Genomic DNA, 20,665 nt, shown 5'->3' on the forward strand with positions numbered 1-20,665 from the left:
CAATCTTGAGGAATGGAGAGGCAAGAGCAGTAAAAAATGAGGAGAAGGCAAATGTGTTGGCAAAAACGTTTGTTAAAATCCACAGTTCAGGCAATATTAGTGAAGAAGGGTGAAGAGGAAGAGTAATGCCATCATAGAGAATAGGGCTTTACTGAAACAGATAGAAGATACGGATGATTTATTAAATCACTTTAAAAAAGAGGTTGTGGTTGTGCCCATACATGAACCAGGAAAGGATGATACAAATCCAGGAAATTACAGTCTCATAGCTTTAACATCTGAGTTGGGAGTTCGCCTTGTAATCGGAAGGTTGCCGGTTCGAGCCCCGGCTTGGACAGTCTCGGTCGTTGTGTCCTTGGGCAAGACACTTCACCCGTTGCCTACTGGTGGTGGTCAGAGGGCTCGGTGGCGCCAGTGTCCGGCAGCCTCACCTCTGTCAGTGCTCCACAGGGTGGCTGTGGCTACAATGTAGCTGCCATCACCAGTGTGTGAATGGGTGGATGAGTGGATGTGTAAAGCGCTTTGGGGTCCTTAGGGACTAGTAAAGCGCTATATAAACACAGGCCATTTACCATTTATCTTTAAAATTACGGAGCGAATAATAAATGACAAATTAATGTGTTATATAGAAAATAAAGGATACATATCTAAACATCAAAGTAGTTTCAGAAGAGGGAGAAATACAATGGATAAAGAAAGGAGGGGACGATGCTTGTAATAAAATTCAAAGGAGAGCAGGAGAAATGAGGAGCACAGTTTGGAGTAGGCGCGAGGAGGTGGTCATTTCTAGAATAAGGTTTGGACATACTGGTTTGAACACAAAACTATTCATGACAGGGAAACATGATGCAGGGAAACGTGATCACTGCAGAGAAGGGTGAAGTATAGAACGTGTTAGATTACACTGTCAGAAATATCAGGTGGAGAGAAGGTAACTGATCCAAAACCTCAGTAACATAAAAATTAAACTGGATCTTATTGATTTACTGCAAAAGGACTCAAGACGTGAGTGTTATCAGGCCCTATTCCACTTTTTAAAAGAGAGTAAACATTTGAGGAGGGCTTGAGGGTCGACACTCCATACCAGTTGGTGGCAGTAACGCACCATTTTATTGTTTGCAAACCGCCAATAAAACTTAAGAAGAAGAAGAAGCAGGGGAGGAGACGAAGAAGAAGAGGTGTGCGTACTGTGCTCTTTGCTGTGTCTTGCCACAGTTTTAAAAGTAGGGCACTTGTTGAAGAACCCGTATCAAAGTATTGTGGCGACGCCTCGTGTTTAATGTAATTGATGAACGGCGTGTTGTGAGGTGTGTATTGCAGCTGCGAAGACGAACGTTCGTTCTCCTGTTATGCTGGGCTCACACTGTGCGATTTTTGGCCCATTTTGAGCCAGTTTTTGAGTCGTGCGACCGTTTTGTCGATCGGCCCGGTTTTGGCCTTCATCGTGCGTCGTGTAGTATACGTGGGGGTAACGAGAAGCGATTAACACCTCCGAGCAGCACCCGAACATAAATCGCTTGGTCGGGAGGGTGTCACCGCAGCTTCTCGCACTGCGCACGCGCAAACACAACAACCGGGAAAATAGTTGGATTTACATTGCTGCTCAAACACAGCTGATCATGTTTTTCATTAGCAATTTAGCAAAGTTGATGGTGGTGGTGTGTCTGTGTGAGTGAAAGGCAGAGAGGGAGAGCGAGCGACAGAATTTCTGTTATAACCTTCATTTTATGGACGCACAGTGTGAGCACTCGGGTCGCATCAGAGCATCGGGCCGTATAGTGTGAGACTCTGCATCGTGACCTACGAACTTCTAACCCCTGCGAGTCAATCGTGCAGTTCGAGCAGAAGCTGAATAATGCGACTGAAAAAATCGCACAGCGTCTGCCCAGCTTTAGGTTACAGCTGGTAGGAAGGTGCGTTCAGTGTGTCTTTGTAAATTTAAGTTTCCATGTCAAACGACATGAAACAGTTATTTCTGGATGCGCAATTGTTCGCTGAGTTTGGTAACAATGTGTTTTTGTAAACAGCGTGATGATTTAAGTCATTTAATCTTTACAGAATATGTCAGCGAGGCTAAAAGAGCAATATTTTTATGTTTAGTAAACTGACGTTTCTAAATGTTACTGCTTTTATTTCATTAGTTCTGACGAGGACAGCTGAGTGATGTTGTTGGTGAGCTTGGATTAAATCATCTCTAAACAAAGAACTTGTCCTCGTGGTGACTGACTTGGGGAGTGGAGGTCAGTGAGCCCATTGTCTCTGCTGGTCCGACTCCAACTACAAAGCCGGCCCGCTCGCCCCCTCCTGAGTCTGAGAGGAGATCTAGAGTAAGTCAGTTATAACTACACTGGTTGCTTAACTTCATCATTTTCTACAGGGTCTCTCTCTCTTAGCTCATTTTGGTTTGATTTCTGCCTTCTGTTTAGCCTCTCTGTTTGTCTGCCTCAGGAACTTAATGGTTTATCATTTGAGTTCAACTCTCTGTTTCCCTTCATATGAAGGTGATGTCTGTGGAGTGATCATGACTTCATTAATAATCCTCTGTTTTCCTTTTCCACTTCTCTTTCATATTCTTTCTGTTCTTGTGTAAGCTGCTAACTCTTGTGATGGACATTTCTTTATTTTATGTGTTGATCATATGTTTTGACAAAATGACTTTAGTAATATCTATAGTACATTTTGTGCGACTTTGTTCTACATATAGGAAAACATCAAATATGTTATTCCACACACAGATGTGTATTGTGAGTGAGTTGGACTGACACTCCCAGGCACCATGAGACATTAGGCAGATAGTGAGACTCCTTATCTCCAGGGAGGAGGTGTTGAGATGAAAATATTTGAAGTGCCTCAATTCTATGCTGTATATGAACTAAAATGCCATATAACCATATAGTACAGTATTAAGTGGACATGGTCATGAAAAATAAAGGCATTAGACTACGTGTCCTTGGGGGGTAGAATGCTGTAGACTCTCACCCACGCTTGCCTGTGAAAAAGTAGATAACAGGGGACCATCTTCTAGTGGAGATGCATTATAACTCACCTATTGGCACCTGTCAAGCCTTTGAGTTGCCGAGCAGCTGAATAGGGGAATAATGTTGACGCGCCCGCAGTTCAAAACGTATGTCAAAGTTCCAGATTGCAAGCTTCTTTATTTGTTATCAAATCCTTAAAATCCGTAGAAAAACAGTGATCAAAAAACATTCTAAGCTTGAGCGGTCAGCAAAAGTCGACTTCTCCCATCACCCACTCATTCACAAAAATTCCCTTGGGATGTGAACAGGTGATATAGCAATCACTATTACCGGCACCACGTGACCCAAAGCTACGCCTATCCATAACATTCCAGCCCCTAATTATTACATTCTTACAGTAATAATTACACATCCAACACCATAACTCACAACACACACTTCATCACATCACAGACACACTTCATCACATCACAGACACCCAGTGAGACAACGTAACATACTCAAAAGTCCACCAAAGTTATTTTCTCATTTCTTCTCTTCTTTTCTTCTGTCTGCACACGGTCAGTCATTCACAGGCCAGAGGTTACCAGCACTTAGCCTAAATATAGTCAGTCTGTGATGTACATCTCATAACATTAAAGTCAATTCAAAGTTAGTTATGTCACTCTGTGTCAAAAATGTCATGGGTCAGAGGCCTCCTGAAGAAGGCATATCTTTGTGACGGGTCTGCACACATGGCTGGTTGGGGTCTTAATCCAGACCTGACGCACAAGCCCCTTTTCATCTGGTGCAGCTCCGGTGACTCTCCCAATGATCCATGAACCACGAGGTGCAGAATCATCCACTATAAGGACCACATCTCCAGGAACAAAGTTGCATTTAATCCTTCCCCATTTCTGGCGCTGCTGAAGTTGTGGCAAGTACTCTTTAGTCCATCTGTTCCAAAACAGGTCAGATATATATTGAACTTGCCTCCATCGTTTACGTGCGTAGAACAGGCGGAACAGGCCAGGTGGTAAAGACGGGTTGGACTTGAAAAGGAGATGGTTTGGTGTTAATGCTTCCAAATAATTTGGATCAGTGGATTCCAGCGTAATGGGTCTACTGTTGAGGATTGACTCCACTTCACAAAGAGCAGTTTGGAGCCCTTCCTCGTCCAATGTCTTGAACCTCAAAATCCAACCCATCACCCTGATGAGACGAGTCCAGTATGAGGCACGATGGATTAAAAGGGTCAGAGGATGATCATCATCGTGTGCTTGTAAGACCTCGATGGCAGCAGACACCTTAACTTCAGGATCTTCATGTGGAAGTTCTTGCAAGTTTTCTGGGTTCACAGGCCAATTGTTCTCTGGCTGTGTAAGAAATGCAGGACCAGATATCCATTCAGTGTCACGTAAAAAGGTCTCTGCCTTCATACCTCTGGAGGCAAGGTCCGCAGGGTTATGTGTGGTGTTCACATACCTCCATTGGGAGGCACTAGAAGCCTTGAGGATTTCTGACACTCTGTTCGCCACAAAAACACGGAACCTGGAAGTCTCATTGTTTATATATTTCAACACTGCGGTGCTGTCCGTCCAAAAGACAGTTTAGGAGAGGTAGTCTCAACTCCCTCCTCCACATTCTATCCATGCAAACTGCTACCACTGCTGCCGTCAATTCCATGCGAGGGATTGTGACTGGTTTTAAAGGTGCCACCCTGGATTTTCCCATTATGAAGGAACTGTGCATCGGTGAGCGACTGTTGTACAGCAACAGGTAGGTAACGGCCCCATAGCCCTTCTCACTCACTCGCATCTGCAAAGTGGTGCAACTGAGCAGTGGTCGTCTGTCCAAAATCAGGTTTTAAACATCGTCCCGTGCTGATGTTGTTCAACAGATGCAATTCTTCTACCCAGCTTTTCCACTCTTGAGCAACTGCTGATGGTATAGCATCATCCCATCCTATCCCCCTCTGGCACAGATCTTGAAGGATTCTCTTGGCTGTGAAGATAACAGGAGCAAGGAACCCCAGAGGGTCATAGAAGGAGCTTACTGTGGATAGGATCGCTCTCCCAGTCAATGGTCTGTTTGGGATGGATATGCAGAACTTATATGCATCTGACTGCAGGCACCACTTCACTCCCAATGCCCGCTCAATAGGTAAAAGGTCACAATCCAGGTCTAGGTCCTTAACTTCATTTGCTCTTTCCTCCTCAGGTATAACTGCCAAAACGCTGCGGCTATTGCTGATCCACTTGTTAAGTGGAAACCACCCTTGGTGCAAATGTCTCTGAGGTCTGAGTAAAGATTGATGGCTTCTTCTTCAGAGCATATTGAAGCAAGGCAGTCATCCACATAAAAACTATACAGAATGGTGTCAGTCACCTGCTGGCTGAAGTATGCTTTGTTGTCCTCTGCGCATTTCCGCAGGGCGTAGTTAGCAAAGCTCAGAGAGGACGTTGCCCCAAACAAATGAACACCCATCCTGTACTCCTGCATTCTCTGATTGTAATCACCACCGGGCCACCAAAGAAACCTCAAAAGGTCAGCATCTTCCTCTGGCACATGCACCTGGTGAAACATAGCCTCGATGTCAGACATCAAAACAATAGGCTCTTTTCTGAACCTCGTCAGTACGCCAACCAAACAGTTTGTTAAGTCAGGACCACTCAGGAGCTGCGCATTAAGAGAGACGCCCTGGAATGATGCTGCACAGTCAAAGACGACCCGCATCTTCCCCTTGGTAGGATGGTAAACCCCATGGTGAGGGATATACCAAAGCTTCCAATCACTGCGCTCTAATTCTGCGACTGGCACTCTCTTTGCATATCCTTTAGATATGAGATCTGTCATGAAGGCAGTGTAGTCTTTGTGAAAGTCTTTATCTCTGATTAACCTTTTCTTCAAACCTAAGGCTCGTTGCTCAGCGATTGCACGGTTGTCAGGCATTCTTATGTCTCGGTCTTTCAGTGGCAGGGCAATGCTGTAGTGCCAATCCCCCAAAGTCACCGACTTGCTGGCCAATTCCAGGAACTTCAAGTCTTCCTTTGACAGCCCCATCTGTTCATCATCGCTGCTCTCTGGAAAGTCCATCTTGGAACTGCTGTTTCCATAGCTTGTCCAGGTTGACAGCAGAAACTCTGTTGGCAGTAACTGTTGCCAAACATCCTGGCCTTCCACAGCATTCTCGATTAAGTGGCCCATTCACTGTCCAGCCAAGCACAGTCCTAATGGCAAAAGGTCCATCACCTACACTCCGGATGACCTCCAAAGGTTCTAGAGCTCTGGGCATATTCATGCCAATCAAAAGCTCCACATTGGCCTTAATTTCTGGCAAATGAACATGCTTCAAATGTGGCCAGTCATCCAGGTCCTGTTGATTTGGGATGTTACCAATATCTACAGGCATTTTATGCTGAGTGAAGAGGTTAGGCATATCACAGTACATGTCACTGTCCAATCCAGCAACTTCAAGTTCAGGTACAATGAAACTGTCCACCACTTTCTCCTGTCCCATGGTGCGCAGGAGAATCTTTGTCCTCCTCCCAGAAAAATTCAGCTTGTCCATAAGACCCACTGTACAAAAGGATGCTGAACTCCCTTGGTCCAGAAAGGCATACGTTTCCGCTATTCTTTGACCTCTCTTTGATTTTACTTTAACTGGCACAATGGCAAGCTTACAGTCCTGTTCACCGGCCCCAGTAAGACCACTAGTCTGGATCGTAACAGGAATGTTATCTGCCTCATTATTAGGTTTGACTTCATTATTCTCTTTGTGGTGGATATGGAGTATACTTGCATGTCAGAGACCACAGATTTTACATGAAAGGCGTTTTCTGCATTCTTTGTTTATGTGCCCAGTATACAAACAGCCAAAACAGATGCTATTCTTTTTAAGAAAAGAAATCTTCTTATTATGAGGTTTCTTATCAAGCAGAGCACATGACTCCAGTGTGTGTCCGCCTTTGCAGAAAAAAACAAGCCTTCACAGTGCTGTGACGATCTTGAGCCCCTGTCTGATTCTGTCTCTCAACATCAGAGACTGTTGTGGCAAAGCTACTTCCTTTAGCTCTTAGATGTGGAGAACGTTTCCCTCCATTGCTGACCTTGGCTGTTAGATGTGTTGCTGGAATGTCACATAGATTTCCAAAGACAGGATCTGTTGCAATTTTAACTTGACGCTCAAGGAAGGAAACAATGTCAATGAATGCGGCTCTGCGATGTTGCCTCTCCTGAATGTCACATGGTACTGTTCGCCATTTGTCTTTTAACTTATATGGCAGTCTTCTAATCACAGCAAGCATATTGGCAGGTGTATTTAATTCAGAGAGATCATTAATCTCTTCCATTGCATTGCAGCATCCACGTAAGAACAACCAATATGCCTGAAGAGTTTTTCCATCTTCCGATCTAATCAGTGACCATGAGTGAACTTTGTTCAAACAAGCAGATGCAATCACATGTCCATTCCCAAAGTGCTCATACAGCAGAGTCTTTGCCTTTACATATCCAGCACTTCCAGACATATGTTGACAGCTTTTAACAAGTTCATTGGGCTGCCCCTTGGTGTACTGTGCAAGATAATGCAGGCAGTCGCCAGCATCGCCAGTCTTTGCTTCTATGACCTGTTCAAACGAGCGCATAAAAGCCTGAAAATGTAAAGGGTCACCATCAAAGGTTTGAATCTCCCTTTTGGGCAGTGAAGAAAGACTTTGCTGATGGACCAACATACAAGTTAATTCATTTTGTTTTTCCATAATGGACAACAGATTTTCATTGGCTACTGGATGAGCAGCTTGTGGCTTAGGCAAAGGTGGAATTGATCCAAAAGCGTCAGAAGGCCCATAAGAGCTGGTGCAGGCCTTTCCCTTTTCATATTCTGTTGCACTGTTTTTACTTGAAGCTCTGCATTCCCAGTGATTGCATTTCCTTTTGTAAGCGTCTGTGGAACAAAAGTCTCTGCATCCGCATTAAGAATTTCAAGGCCATTTTCCCTTTGTTTTAAAATATGATTCCATTCCATTAGATTTCCGTGAAGTGACGCTCCGCATAGTGGATCCAGTTCTTAGCACGTTCACCTTTGCAACAGTTGCAGCTATATCTGCTTCAAGCTGAAGTTGTTCTTTCTCCTCAGTTCCTCTTGTTCTTCAAGAGAGTGTTTTTCTTTCAGCACATGTTGATGTGCGAGCAAGGCGGCCATTTCAGCTTCTGCCCTGAGACGTGCAGATGAAGTAGATGATACTCTTGAGCTTGACCTACTGCCTTTATTTGACACACTGTCGGATGGCGACACTTTATCATTAACATCATTCTGGGGATTAAGAGATGATTGAGGTTCTTTTCAGAATAGAATAGAATAGCCTTTATTGTCATTATACAGAGTACAACAAAATTGGAGTGCCACTCCCTTGGTGCAAGTTTCAATAATAAATATAAATGTAAAATATAAAAAGTACGAAAAAAAAACCAATCGTAAGTACTCAAACAATAGTATGTACAATATATACAGGATAGCAGCATTAATATAATGACAGCATGAATAGCAGCATAATATAATGACAGTGACTGTATGGAATAGCTAAGGTTCAATTGTTTTTGTGCTTATTTACTACGGTGATAGCTCTGGGAAAGAAGCTATCCCTGAATCTGTTTGTCCTGGTTTTATGTGACCTGTACCGTCGGCCTGACGGTAATAGTTCAAACAGTTGGTTGCTGGGGTGAGAGTGGTCCTTGATGATATTGCCAGCTCTGCTGAGGTAGCGAGAGTTTGCAGTGACCTCCAGGCTGGGCAGAGAGCAGCCAGTGATCTTCTGGGCTGTGTTGATGACCCTCTGCAGTACTTTCCTGTCCGCAGCTGAGCATCCTGCATACCATGATGTTATGCCGTACGTTAGGACGCTCTCTATGGTGGCTCTGTAAAATGTCACCAGCAGCCTCTCCTCCAGGTTGTTCCTCCTGAGCACTTTCAGATAGTGGAGACGCTGCTGGGCCTTTTTAACCACCGCTGTGGTATTTGCAGTCCAGGAGAGGTCATCAGAGATGTGCACGCCCAGAAACCTCATGGAGTGTACCCTCTCCACACAGTTCCCGTGGATGTAGAGTGGGGCCGGGTCTGCTCTGTCCTTCCTGAAGTCCAAGATAAGTTCTTTAGTTTTCGTGGTGTTCAGTTGGAGGTTGTTAACTGAACACCACTTAGTCAGTCTGTTGACCTCATCTCTGTAGTCCGACTCATCCCCCCTTGAGATGAGTCCAAGCACAGTGGTGTCATCCGCGAACTTTATGATGGTGTTTGAGAGATGGGTAGGGGAGCAGTCGGATGTGTAGAGCATAAACAAGAGGGGACTCAAAACACATCCTTGTGGAGACCCGGTGCTGAGTGTGATGGTGCTGGTGGGGGCCGAGTCTGACAGACTGTGGTCTATTTGTCAGGAAGTCCTTGATCCAGAGGCAGATGGGGGTGGAGAGTCCCAGGTGAGACAGTTTCTGGACCAGGATCTCCGGGATGATATGATTGAATGCTGAGCTGAAGTCCAGGAAGAGCATTCTCACATAGCTTCCTTGGTGCTCCAGGTGACTCAGCGCAGTGTGGAGCGCTATGGTGATAGCGTCCTCGGTGGATCGATTTGTCCTCTAGGCAAATTGGTGGGGGTCCAGAGTGGGAGGCAGACTGGCCCTGATGTGCTGACAGACCAGTCTCTCAAAGCACTTCATCACTACAGGCATAAGTGTAACAGGCCTGTAGTCATTTGGGCTGGCCACAGCTGTCTTCTTGGCGATGGGGATAATGGTGGAGGTTTTGAGGCAGGGCGGGATGGTGTTTGATGACAAGGAAAGGTTGAAGATTTTAGTGAAGACTCCGGTCAGTTCGTCAGCACATGCTCTGAGAACCTTTCCATGTATTCCATCAGGACCTGCCGCCTTCCTGGGATTCACTGACCTTAGAACACACCTCACTTGATGCTCCCTGAGTGTTAGTGTGCCAGTGCTGGGGGCGGGTGGAAGTGGTGTGGCAGCTGGGGGCCTGGTCGTCTCAAAGCGGGCGAAGAAACGGTTTAGATCCTCAGCCAGCGAGGCATCAGTCCTAGATGTCGCCTGGTTATTGCTTCTGTAGTTGGTAATGTGATTGATCCCCTGCCACATTTTTCTGGGGTTGTTGTCAGCAAAGTGATCTTCAATCCTCCTCCTATAGGCAGCCTTAGCTTTTCTGATTCCTCTACTCCTGTCTGCCCTGGCCGCCCTATATGCAGCCCTGTCCCCTGACTTGAAGGCAGTGTTGCGGCTTTTTAGGAGGGATTGCACTTTGCTATTCATCCAGGGTTTTTGATTTGGAAACACCCTGACCCTTTTGTTGACGGTGACATTGTCAACACAGTTCCTGATGTACGAGAGTACAGTGTCCGTGTACTCCTGGAGGTTGTGGCTGCAGAATAAATCCCATACAGTTGTTGAGAAGCAGTCCTGCAGTTGAGAAAGGGCTCCTTCAGGCCAGGTTTTTATTGTCTTTGTCTGGGGCTTTATTTTTCTCAGCAGGGGGGTGTAGGTGGGGGTGAGGGACATGCAGAGGTGGTCAGATCCAGCCAGGTGGGGGAGGGGTGTCGCTCTGAAAGCATGCCTGATGTTTGAATAGAGATTGAAAATGTGACGTCATTCAGGGGTAAAACCGTAAAGAATTCTGGGAACTCGTGGCAAGCGGTACTAGCGCACGCAGGCTTTCAATTGAAATCGGTTATACAGCGATAAAAAGAAACACAAAAAATGGCAAGAAGCTGTTGTATTATTAACTGCAATAGCCGGTCGCATGACAGCCACGGGAAGCCGACGGGTAAAGAGATCGGTTGTTATCGGATTACGTCGTTGAAGAGAAATTGTTCGAGCCATGTTTCCGAAGTAACAAAGAGGCGACTGGATTGCAGCCATTCAAAGACCAAATATAACGTCCCAGAACACTCCAGCTCACAGGTTAGTCTGCTCCAAGCATTTCCACAAAGGTCAGTCTGCTGTTGTAGTTAATGCGTCATTTTTCTTAACATAATTAGTGATATAGGTTACAAGCAAGTCTGGCGCTGAACAGAAATTATCGCGCTATGCTCCTTTGTTTATTGTGCATAAATAGTGAATTGTCCTGACACAATATTGCGTTTCGCTTCTGTTATTACCATGGTACATTGACAAAAACATATACTTTTATTCACAGGATAAAACAGTTGTTTTGTATCACTAATTGCCCAGTACGATTACAGCATACAATATTTGTCACTGCTACATTTCTGTGATGCGTACCAGAAATTATTTCCACTACTAATTAATTATTGTTGAGCTCAAAGGTCCTATTAATAAACTGTTAACGAATGTGTATTTATGAAGACTATTTGTAAGACTGGTAAACTTATGATACGTACGATGGTCTTTCGTTCTACACGGTGCATTTCAAGGTCCTGCACCCATCCGTCGGTAAACTGTACCTGGGCTTGTTGCAGTGACCTGAAGTTACCGTATTTTCACGACCATAAGGCGCACTTAAAAGTCTTAGATTTTCTTCAAAAAGTGCGGCGCGCCCTATAGCGCAATGCGCCCTGTGTGTTGTAAGGAGGACGTAGTAGAGAACACCATGAGAACGTTAAAGGGTGAAGTGTGGGCGTTGATCGTATATACCGGGACAATCGCACATACCTGTATAAAAGAACAGGTATGTGCATTATGCAGGACATCGTTGTTTTAACAACCCTGAAAATGGCAAAGAGACACGCTTACGAAGCACAGTTTAAACTGAAGGCAATCAGCTACGCGGAGGAACATGGAAATCGAGCAGCGGCGAGAGAATTTAAGATTAACGAATCGATGGTTCGCAAATGGAGGAAGCTGGAAAACAAGCTCCGGCAGGTCAAGAAAACGCAGCTGAGTTTCCGCGGACATAAGGCGAGGTGGCCCGAGTTGGAGGAAAGACTCGAGCGGTGGATCATCGAGCAAAGAGCGAGCGGGAGAAGCGTTTCGACGGTCACCATTCGGCTAAAAGCAGTTTCACTAGCTGAAGAGATGAACATTGAACATTTCCAAGGAGGTCCGTCTTGGTGCTTTCGTTTTATGAAACGGTGCCATTTTTCCATCCGGACCAGAACTACGGTAGCGCAGCAACTTCCAGCGGATTATAAGGAAAAGCTGGCCATCTTCCGCTCCTACTGCAGCAAACACATCGGCGACAAAAACATCCAGCCCAGCCACATCACAAACATGGACGAGGTCCCACTCACTTTTGACATCCCGGTGAGTCACACTGTGGAGAAGAAGGGGACCAGCACGGTAGCGATACGCACAACGGGTATGAAAAGTCTTCTTTTACTGTTGTGCTTGGCTGCCATGCTAATGGACAGAAACTGCCGCCTATGGTGATTTTTAAGCGAAAGACTTTGCCTAAAGAGAAGTTTCCAGCAGGAATCATCATTAAGGCAAATGAAAAGGGCTGGATGGATGAGGAAATGATGAAAGACTGGCTGAGGGAGGTGTATGTAAGGAGACCAGGTGGTTTTTTCCACGCAGTTTCACTAAGAGTGGAAGGCGGCGCCGGGCGAGTTACGCCACAATTTGCCAATGGATTGTAGATGCTTGGGCTAACATGTCTGCTGGCACTGTTGTTCGAGCTTTCGCAAAAGCCGGCATCGTTTCCGAGGAGCCGCACGGCACGGAAAGTGACTCTGACAGTGAAGACAGTGAACCTGGCATGTTTGATGGAGATTTAGCGCAGCAGTTCAATTCAGACACAGAGGATGAGGACTTCGATGGGTTTGATTGATGATAAAAATGTGAGTACCAAACTCAGTTTTGCTCCTGCTTTATTTTTAAATACGCACACTTGTATGCTTGTGTGTTGTTGATGATGACGATTACCGGCAATAGAAATGTGAGTAAGGTACCGAATTCAGGTTTGCTCCCGCTTTATTTTTAAATACGCATACGGTACTTGTATGCGCCCTATGGTCCAGTGCGCCTTATGTGTGTGTTAAATACAGTAAGGGCACACATAACTGAGACTGCGCCTTTTAGCACAGTGCGCCTTATGGTCGTGAAAATACGGTACTAAACTTCACGAGTGTATGCACTCACTCCAAGAACCGTATAATTATAAATATGAGCATGGTGAAAGTTGGGCAGCATGCTAACGTATTTTGTCCCTCTGTGTGCTCGTAAGGGTCTAACCCTTTCACTGGTTTGATTTTTTTCCTCGTATCTTTTCTTTGACTTTTCATCAAGTCTGTCTTTGTACGGACCGGGATTGTTCTCCTTCGTTTTGTACATACCTTTTTGGGGGGCAAAGAAAAAGCAAGAATTTATTGGAACCGAAGAATGAACGTTTTGCGGTGCTGCAAATGCTTGCATTTGATGCGGTACTTGGATTGTTTTGCAATGCGCGAAAGTCACGTGGTCTGTCAATCTCTATAGACATGGTCCAAAGTGGGTTCTCCTCTCGTAGCAAAGTCCACAAACTGGGCAAATTTAGGAAGCACAGTCTTTAGGCACGCTTTGTTAAAGTCGCCGGCGACAATAAAAACCCCATCGGGGTGGGCAAGCTGTTGTTTGTTTATGGTGTAGAGCAAGAGGCAAAGAGCCGTGCTAATGTTAGCATCCGGCGGTATATAAACAGCTATCACAATGACTACTCTAAACTCCCTCGGGATGTAAAAAGGTCTGTACGAGACTGCCAGAACCTCCAAATCAGGAGAGCAGTGTGTGTGAATGATCCTGCTGTTACAACACCACTCGTTATGCACGTAAACACATAGCCCCCCTCCTCTGCTTTTACCTGAGTTGCTGTTTCTGTCATGCCGGTGTAGCGTGCGGCCTGCTAACTCGACTGCAGCGTCGGGAATCAGCGGGTGAAGCCACGTCTCCGTAATAAGAATAATGCTGCAGTTACGTGCAAAGCTCGTGGTGGCTATCTGTAGCTCCAATTTGTGGGTGATGGATCTGGCGTTCGATAGGAAAAGGCTCGGAAGTGCTGGCCGGTGTGGATGTTTGCGTAGCCTAGCGTCTGAGCCCGACCGGCATCCCCTCTTCTTTCTTTCCCTCCGTCGCCTTCTACGCTTGCTGGGCGGGCAGACCATCCACGGTGACCCCGGCGGTCTCGCTATCTCCTCCAGGATGTTTTGTGTTCGCTGATAGTCGCCAGAAACAGACAAACTATATTTAAAACCTAGGTCAATTAGGTTCTGGCGACTGTAAGAGATGGCGGCGTTGCAAACATTAAAAAATATCCACATTAAAAGTAAAAATGAGCACCAAACTGGAGAGCTGCACCCGTGCGCGCCGCCATCTTGATTTTCCAATGTGTTCTCGCACCTCCACTTCTCCTCCCAGGGAAGTTTCCTGTGACTGTGCTTTGTCAGATGATGGCCTCCCCGAACGTTTCAGAAAGCCATATCTTAACATCCTCCATAAACCCTTTATTGTATTTAGCGATGCTTGAGAACCATGTATTTTGTTTATCTTTCTCATCAAATGAGATTAGAGAAAGTAAAGATTCATGCAATGCACTGGCATCCTTAAACAGGTGTGTTAACTCATCAAACTGTTTTTTGACTTGTGAATGATTTTTATCACCTTTCATTAGCTCTTTAAGTGCCATAATAACACTTTTTATTTTGCTTACATGCCTTTTCCGATCTGTTTGGATGGTTTCAATTTTGTTTGCAAGAGCTTTCTCAGTGAGGGAAATTAATCTTTTATCCTTTTCAGTTTTTCCAACAACAGATGCAGCCTGCGATCCAGTCATTTTAAGCATTCAACATAAGCAGCATGCCAAAATCCAAAACAAAGGCAACAGCGATTCCTTCAAACTCAGTTGAATGCCTGCAGAGCCACAGCACACACACACACACCAAATCCAACAGCAAACGTAGCGGTGGGCGTGTCACGAAAACATCTTCGTATGGTCAGAATCCAAACTGCGTTCAAACAAACAACACGCAGCACAATAACACAGTTTACATACCACCGTCGTCTTCTCCTTATCTGTCAGACTAGCCGATTTTATGGGTGTAGTGGCGATGGCGTGTGGGCTCGCGTCGGCGTTTATTCAGCGCTGATTGCGGGAGGCTCCATTGCCATCGCACGTTTTTGCTGACAAATATTGGCGACTGTCAAGCCTTTGAGTTGCCGAGCAGCTGAATAGGGGAATAATGTTGACGCGCCCACAGTTCAAAACGTATGTCAAAGTTCCAGATTAAAAACTTCTTTGTTTGTTATCAAATCCTTAAAATCTGTAGAAAAACAGTGATCAAAAAAACATTCTAAGCTTGAGCGGTCAGCAATGGTCGACTTCCTCCATCACCCACTCATTCACAAAAATTCCCTCGGGATGTGAACAGGTGATATAGCAATCACTATTACTATTACCGGCACCACGTGACCCAAAGCTACACCTATCCACAACATCACCTGTGCATTATAATAAAAGGTTGTGGAGTATACCAGGCCCAAGCGCACACACACACACACACGCAGATCCGTATTACCAAGGACCACATTTATTGATATTTACACAGCAGACAATAGTGTGACGCATGCACCAGTTTATTGTATTTCCAGACTTGCTTTCGGCACAATTTACAGTGCACGCTACTCTGTTTTTTGTCACACTTGAAATAGCCGAAATACCTTCACACTACGGAACTTCTATGGCTCTTCCGTTCGACAATCTCTCCGGCATTGGAACCATCATCTGTTTTCTCTTCGGTCACGCTCGGTTGACTTTTCTAGTTGGCACACTCATTTCCTCCATTACGCGCTGGCTCCATTACCCGCTGGCTGCTTCCCAAACAAACACACGTGCGGCTTGGCACGTGTGCTGTAAGTAACAAGTCACGCGACGTGACGCTGCGGCTGTGATTGGTTCGGCTCTGTGCTACTTAATTTGGATTGGCTGACCTTTTTTTTTTTTTTTTTTTTTTTTTTTTTTTTTTAAGAGGACAAGAGCGGCGAGGTCTATCGCGATAGCTTAATTTCTCTATCGAGTAAAAGTTATATCGCGATACATATCGTTATCGTTCTATCGCCCAGCTCTAAGTCAACGTCCCCGACTCGCCGTGTGACCACAAAGGGTCCTTGCCACTTGGCGAGCAACTTCGAGCTGGAAGAAGGGAGTAATACAAGCACTTTGTCTCCCGGTGAAAATTGCCTAAGTCTAGCCCCTCTGTCATACAGGCGTTGCTGACGCTGCTGAGCCTGGAGCAAATTCTCCCGTGACAACCTCCCCAAAGTGTGGAGTTTTGCTCTCAGGTCTAACACGTACTGAATCTCATTCTTGGCGGGGCTCGGACCGTCCTCCCAGCTTTCTTTAATCAGGTCGAGCACCCCACGTGGCCTCCTGCCGAACAGCAGTTCAAAGGGAGAAAATCCCGTAGAGGCCTGGGGCACCTCCCGCACTGCGAACAACAGAGGGTCTAGCCAGTGATCCCAATTGCGTTCATCCTCGTTAATGAACTTACGAATCATGGACTTTAAGGTCTTATTCAGCCGCTCCACCAGCCGTCCTTCTGAGGGTGGTAGACGCTGGTCCGAATAGATTTTAATGCCCAGTAATTCGTATAGTTCCCGCAGTGTACGAGACATAAACGACGTGCCCTGGTCAGTCAGTATCTCTTTCGGGATTCCGACTCGGGAGATGACCTGAAACAGTGCCTGCGCCACACTCTTTGCAGAGATGGTGCGCAGCGGGACTGCTTCCGGGTACCGCGTTGCATAATCCACCAGGACTAACACAAAGCGGTAGCCGCGTGCACTCCGGTGAAACGGCCCGATGAGGTCCATGCCAATGCGCTCGAACGGGACCTCTATGAGTGGAAGCGAACGCAAAGGCGCTTTTGGTATGGCCGGCAGATTAACAAGTTGGCAGTCCGGGCAGGACGCGCACCAGCGGCGTACATCCGCTCGGATGCCCGGCCAATAAAATCGGGCCGTTATTCGCTCCAGAGTTTTTTCGTATCCCATATGCCCTGCCATGGGGTTATAATGAGCCGCCTGGAAAATCGTTCCCGGCGGCCCTGCGGCACCAACAGCTGGGTGTGCATCACCTCCGTGCGAGCGTCACGACTCACTCGGTATAACCTATCTTTCGACAAAATGAAGCGTGGGTAGGTCCGCACGGCTTCAGGGCGCACCACGTGACCATCAATCTCAATCACTTGGTCAAAGGCTGAGCGTAGGGGTATCGTCACGAGACTGCTCCAGTGGGAAATCACCCGTGGGGGGAACTTCCGGAGCCGGCGGGACTACCTGTGAAGGACTCGCCGTCTCCCCCTCCCCAGAGTCAGTGTCGGACAACCCCGCGTCACCACTGAGCGCCGCGCAGACACTACATGCTACTAGCGGTCGTGACCGCACCCCCGCGTACTGTCCCAACAGATGACAAAAACCCCGGCCAATTTGTGCCCAGAATTAGGGGATGCGACAGGCGCGGGCTAACCGCAGCCGTTATTCTATGCGTTTTACCCTTATACTTCAATAACAGCGGCACTATGGGATACCTGTGAACATCACCATGCCACACACCTCACCTCCACCCATTCTGCCTCCAGCAATGCCCCGGGGCGAACCAAACTTTGGTGCACGAGGGTCTGCGTGCAGCCTGTGTCCACCAAAGCATGGCGTATACCCCCCTCGAGTCCCTACCGGAATGCTGTATGTCCCTCCCGGACCGGGAGAGGGCGCTGGAGCACCGGCAACGCGGAACACCTGCCCACCTCCATCAGAGGACAGTCCCTCCTCAGGTGTCCCGGCTGTCCGCACTTCCAGCACTCCTGCCCCGGCGTCTGTGCTGCTCTCCGTGGGCTCAGGGGCAGCGCTGCTTAGGTCCGGTCCCTGGAAGGCACAAACGCAGCAAAAGGATTAGTAGGGCTCAACGCCAGCGTCCGCTCTGCCTGCCCTGGCACAGGCATCCGGCGCCCTCGGTGCCGGCACCGGGGCTTGTCTGTTCGGCCTCCGGCCGCTGTCCCGGGGCTCCCCCGCTCTAGCGGCAAGGTGGTCCTCCGCCAACGTCACCGCCACCCTCCAGACTCGCGGGACGGTGACACCTGACCCATCTCGCCGTCTCTGCAGGCAGCCCCTCCACAAACTGCTCCAGCACCACTTTGCCCACCAGCAGCGTCTCGCCTTCTGACGATCCCGGCTGCAGCCAGCCTACGGCCCGCGTCATGCAGCTTCCGGGCCCAAGCAAACGGCCGATCCGCCACGGCCAGCCGACAGGCCCGGAATCGCCGGCGATGATCTTCAGCGGTGAGCCCCAACCTGTCCACCACCGCCCGGCTCACGTCCTGGAAGCTGCCCCTCGAAGCCGGCGGCAGACCCAGGGCCGCCGTCCGAGCCTCCCTGACAACAGAGCAGCAAACGCGGAGCCCACTCCGCCTGCGGCCACTGGCAGGCCTCCGCCGTGGCATGAAAAGTCTCCAGAAAAACCTGGGGGTCGTCCCCGTCCCCCATCCGGGGCACCGCCACCGACAGCGGTGGGGGCTTCGGCGGGTCGTGCCTGGTCGTGGCTCATCTTTGCCATCTCCGCCAGCATCTGCGCCAAATACTGCAAAGGCTGGGCGGGGGCGCAGCCTGCGGGTCGGACATCCCCACACCGGCAGGCTCCTGGGTTTCGGCACCACTTGTGGAGTATACCAGGCCCAAGCACACACACACGCAGATCCGTATTGCCAAGAACCCACATTTATTGATATTTACACAGCAGACAATATGACGCACAGACTGACAGCTCTCGATCCCAGCTGATGTGTGTCTCTTTTCCCTTAGCGCTCCTCCACTCCTCTCCGCCTCACTATATAAAGGGAAGGAAACCACCATCAGTCCAAAATCGCCATCAGCTGTTCTTACCAGCACCGCCCCGTCGAGCTCACTGCACCACTCCCTCCCCTGCAGCCGCGCCCCGGACCACACCTCCGCCACAAAGGTGTTGATTGCAGCTGACAGTGTCTGCAGACTTTGATAACTGTGTGTCACCCTCGTGGTTAATCAGAGGGAAAATCTGAGTCAGTGTGGATTTGGTTGTACAGCTCTCACACCATACAACCTGAACTGCACATTGTAAGTGTGATGTTCTTCAAATTTGAACAAAGTAAAAACTAAAAAAACTTTGAAGTCAACACAAGCCAAAATTTATTCACAATCTTGAACTTTTACTACTTTTATCCCAAAATGAGCTCACTTCGAATGTTTACCACAGGCATAGCGTCCCCAGGCACCTGAGACGTTTGGCAGATGGTGGAAACTGTTTATCTTTGTGAGGTAAGAGGGGGCACTTGTGGATGAGCTGAAGGTATAGACCTGATGTCACTGTTGGGTTCTTTGTCATTACAGGAGAAAGAAGTGAAAGCAGGCCGAAACCTCCAGCACATGGATGACATCAACCAAAAACATCCAGCACCAGAAAGTAAAGATGAGCCAGCGGCGATCCCTGTGGAACAGACTTTTCCTGCTATGAAGCAGCCCAGAAGACGCAAGCGCGCCAACGGGGAGGAGAGAAGCTTGAGCTGTGACCAGTGTGGAAAGACCTTTACTCTGATTGGTAGCTTAAAATCACATCAGCTGATCCACACCGGTGTGAAACCATTCAGCTGTGATCAGTGTGGAAAGACCTTTACTCTAAGATGCAACTTAAAATCACATCAGCTGATCCACACCGGTGTGAAACCATTCAGCTGTGATCAGTGTGGAAAGTCTTTACTCAGATTGGTCACTTAAAACACATCAGCTGATCCACACGGGTGAAACCATTCAGCTGTGATCAATGTGGGAAGACCTTTACTCTAGATGGAGCTTAAAACACATCAGTCGTCCACACGAATTTAAAGCTTTCAGCTGTGATCTGTGAAAGTCTTTTACTCAGATTGGTCACTTAAATCACATCAGCTGATCCACACGGGTGAAACCATTCAGCTGTGATCAATGTGGAAGACCTTTACTCATAGAATTAGCTTAAAAACATCAGCTCATCCACAGTGAAGTTAAACCATTCAGCTGTGATCAGTGTGGAAAGTCTTTTACTCAGAAAGGTGACTTAAAACACATATGATCCAGGAGGTAAATCATTTGTCTGTGATCAGTGTGGAAGTCTTTACTCATAGAGACTTAAAGACATCAGCGTCCACAGTGTAAACCTTTCAGCTCTTATCTGTGGAAATTCTTTTACTCTAAAAATACTTTAAAACATATCAGCATCCTCTGGAGTTAAATCATTTGTATGTGGTGACTGTGGAAAGGCTTTTACTCGTATGGGCTTAAAATCACATCAGCGCACCCACTCTGGAGTTAAATCATTTGTATGTGGTGACTGTGGAAAGGCTTTTACTCGTATGACTGGCTTAAAATCACATCAGCGCACCCACTTGGAGTTAAATCATTTGTATGTGACTGTGGAAAGCTTTCATCCATTACAAAAGTCTATTGAGCCATCAAAAGACCCACAAAGTGTCCTCCTGTGAGAAAAGTGGCAGACCAATGGGACATTACCCTGACAGGGTTCATTTGAACACAGTGGGAGAAACGGGGGTTCTGAACAAAAGTTCTTCTGGATGCTGCGTCAAACTTAAAAAGCTTGAGATCAGGCTTCACAGAATTCAGCTTTAATTTCCTGAGAAAGTCAGAGCTTCACTGTCTTTGTAGATCTAGTGAAAACATGAAAGGGTGCAAAAAGAGGCACTGTGGTACTGCATGAT

General features: G+C 47.2%; 1 protein-coding gene, 1 long non-coding RNA gene and 1 pseudogene across 2 annotated transcripts in view; 2 read left to right on the forward strand and 1 right to left on the reverse strand.

The window, feature by feature from the left end:
* Positions 1 to 1,127: 1,127 nt before the first annotated feature.
* Positions 1,128 to 19,337, forward strand: LOC113029513 (uncharacterized). The gene is made up of 3 exons (XR_003273425.1): positions 1,128 to 1,307; positions 2,142 to 2,327; positions 19,308 to 19,337. It is a non-coding gene; the product is annotated as an uncharacterized LOC113029513 (long non-coding RNA).
* Positions 19,338 to 19,340: 3 nt separating this feature from the next.
* On the forward strand, positions 19,341 to 20,659 carry LOC113029491 (gastrula zinc finger protein XlCGF46.1-like; annotated as a pseudogene).
* The window catches only part of LOC113028825 (dynein heavy chain 5, axonemal-like), a 33,459-nt gene continuing 33,383 nt past the window's right edge, over positions 20,590 to 20,665 (reverse strand). The window contains 1 exon segment of the mRNA XM_026179272.1: positions 20,590 to 20,614. Coding sequence (XP_026035057.1) covers positions 20,590 to 20,614 — 25 coding nt within the window.

This window comes from Astatotilapia calliptera, chromosome 9 (genome assembly GCF_900246225.1).
Source record: "Astatotilapia calliptera chromosome 9, fAstCal1.2, whole genome shotgun sequence".
Classification (NCBI taxonomy): domain Eukaryota; kingdom Metazoa; phylum Chordata; class Actinopteri; order Cichliformes; family Cichlidae; genus Astatotilapia; species Astatotilapia calliptera.